Source organism: Gymnoscopelus microlampas (genome assembly GCF_963454915.1).
Source record: "Gymnoscopelus microlampas genome assembly, chromosome: 4".
In the NCBI taxonomy this organism is placed as follows: domain Eukaryota; kingdom Metazoa; phylum Chordata; class Actinopteri; order Myctophiformes; family Myctophidae; genus Gymnoscopelus; species Gymnoscopelus microlampas.
In genome coordinates, this window is record NC_139941.1 from 31,421,616 (window position 1) to 31,424,354 (window position 2,739).

At 42.5% G+C, this 2,739-nt stretch overlaps 1 protein-coding gene across 1 annotated transcript; it reads right to left on the reverse strand.

Annotated features, from left to right (window-relative positions):
- Nucleotides 1-246: 246 nt before the first annotated feature.
- Nucleotides 247-1,863, reverse strand: LOC311044603 (chemerin-like receptor 1). Its single transcript, XM_084056304.1, has 2 exons — nt 1,769-1,863; nt 247-1,637 (listed from the first exon to the last, which is right to left on the reverse strand). The coding sequence occupies exon 2, from the start codon at nt 1,604-1,606 to the stop codon at nt 581-583; it is 1,026 nt and encodes a 341-aa protein (XP_083912430.1). The 5' UTR covers nt 1,607-1,637; nt 1,769-1,863; the 3' UTR covers nt 247-580.
- Between the last annotated feature and the right edge of the window lie 876 nt (nt 1,864-2,739).

Sequence of the window (2,739 nt, forward strand, 5' to 3'; positions counted from 1 at the left end):
ACTTTGATTCTGCTTATGCGGTGGATTCTGCCAATGCTTTTCATTGGGAATGGAGAGGTTTGCTGCCATTGCTCCGTTCCCATTGAAAAGCATTGGTAGAATCTGCCACATAGGCAGAATCAAAGTTCAGTGTGACTGTACCCTAAAATGGTCAATGTTTTTCTTTTCCTGTTGAAGAAGAAAACAATCTTCTAAATTGTAGACCCTCTTCATATTACAAAAGGCTGTAAGATGGAAGTGGAATACAAGTGTGTATCTTTTAGCACTTTGAGGTTTGTTTCAAATGTAAAGTGCAATACAAATAAAATGTATTATTATTATCTCTTCTGAATTAAGCCAAACATTCCACTACTTTATAAGCCCAAACAGGCCAGAGGCATGCAATTACTTCCTCTCTTATAATCCAATCGTCAGATTTAAACTACATAGACCTGCTGTAGTGCAGCTCATTTCCCTAAAAATCACCATGTTTTAGTGTCACAAATACAAAATTTGGGTCATCTGTTGAACGATAGCATCAAAAGACCATTTACTGATAAACGTGTGCACTACAGATCCCCAGTATTTAGCCAGTTTGAGACTAGATGTGTGTGGAAGCCCTGCCGTCCATGGAGCTTGACCTGGAGAGATAGCGGCTGGTTGTGCGGCCATCATCCCCTATGGCATTTTCAATCTTAGACAGCACAGAACTCTTGAACGTCCGCTTGAAATCACCACCCATGAACACATACAGCACCGGGTTCAGGAAACTGCTGGCTGTAGCCACAGATGTGGCCACTGTAAGTCCGATCTTAATTATCTCATTGTGGTAATGGTGGTTCTGCTCCAGTAGAACGAATACATGGTACGGCAGCCAACAGAAGAAGAACGTGCCGATGAGGGCTGTCATGACTTTGAAGGGCTTGGAAGACCTGTTCATCCTACTAGACCGAAGTCTCACCATAATGATGGAGTAGCAGATTATGATAATGAAGAGCGGGATAACAAACCCTCCAAAGAAGCGGCTTACTGCGATGGTCTTGTGGCTGTGTTCATCAGTATATTTGTTGAAGCAAATCGTCTTCCCCAGATAAGAAACAATGTCCCGAAAAAACATAGCTGGCATGCTTAGCACAATGGAGACGACCCAGGCTAAGACAACAGCCACAGACGCCTTCCTAATAGTGCGGTGGTTCTGGGCCCACACTGGACACATGACCGACACACAACGGTCAACACTGATTATGACCAGCAGGAAGATGCTGCTGAACATGTTCAGGAACATCACGAAGGAGGAGAACTTGCACATGACGAGCCCGAACATCCAGTCGTTCGTTACAATGTGGATGATGTTAAACGGTAGAAAGGCACAGAATATAAAGTCAGAGATTGCAAGACTGAGGTACCAGGTAGTGTTGACTGTCGTTTTCATCTTAAAGCCAGCAATCCAGATCACCACAGCATTGCCACAGATTCCCATGAGAAAAATGAGCACATTGATCACCAGCAGAGTGATACATGAGGCCTCCTTGAAACACGTTGCATTGTGCGTGACAACGGCTTCCTCGTGTGGTGTAGACGAGTTATCATAGACGTAGTCATCGTAAAGTGTTGGATCATAATCCATTGTGACCTGTATGGTATTTGAGTAAAACTTCCTGTAAAAAGAAAAAAAAGAAAAGAAAACATTTTTGTTTAAAATGACACGCCTGTCCTCCCAGAGGATGTTCTTGAACAGGATTTAAAAAATGTGTTTGATAGTTCAATAAAAGATCAATATCATACTCACGGTAATGCGTTGAGTGCTGCTGACTTGATGCTGTCTGGGTCACTTTATGCTCTCTGTCGTGTTGTATCCTAACATGTCAATCAACATTACATCTCTTTTTTGACGCTGACAGCTGATTCACACAGTTTCGCAATATTTCCATTCCCCTGCTTTCACTACTGCATTTGGATATACTGGACTGTCCCAGTCAGTCTTAAGCTTTCATAAAATGCCTTATGTTGAATTTATTATAAAGGTGACAATATCATATCAAGTTCCTGTACCCTGACTGAGGATTTAAGTGAATTATGATACTTGAATGAAGAAAATTATGCCCACATACCCTCACAGACATACACATATCCGAAGATGCACGCACGCACGCACGCACGCGCGCACGCACACACACACACACACACACACACACACACACACACACACACGTGCGAAAAAATAATCAGCCTTCCGACCTAGCAGTAGGTAGGTAACAACCTGTACTTAAAGGAAGACTTCATCACCCATTTTCAACCTATCGTCATATAATTGGTCCTCCTCACTAATGCTCATGACTCACCCTGGTCATATGGTAACATTTTATTCTACTCGGTCTGTGTCTCATAGGAGGGCTGTGGACACTTCAGAAACCCGCTTACCAGTGACATCATCGTTTATTTTTTTACAAGATTTAAAAATGTTATTTTGATTGTTATCAACGTGAGAACAATGGCATTACAGCATGCTAACTTTCCAGGAATAGAACGCCTGCAGTTTCTGCTTAGATTCCCCATCGATGATGCCACTGGTAGGCAGGTTTCTGAACTGTCCACAGCCCTCCTCTGAGACACAGACCGACACACAGGGGTCTCGTAGAATCGAGAAGAAAACAAAATAAACATTCGATAATCCGTTCCATAGTTGCAGCCAGTTGAAAATAGCATGTTTTGCCAAAAATACATAGTAAAAAAAAAAAAGGTACAGGAGCCGAGATACAG

Excerpts from the sequence above, each read along its gene's own strand:
- LOC311044603 (XM_084056304.1), bottom strand. The coding sequence starts at position 1,606 with ATGGATTATGATCCAACACTTTACGATGACTACGTCTATGATAACTCG.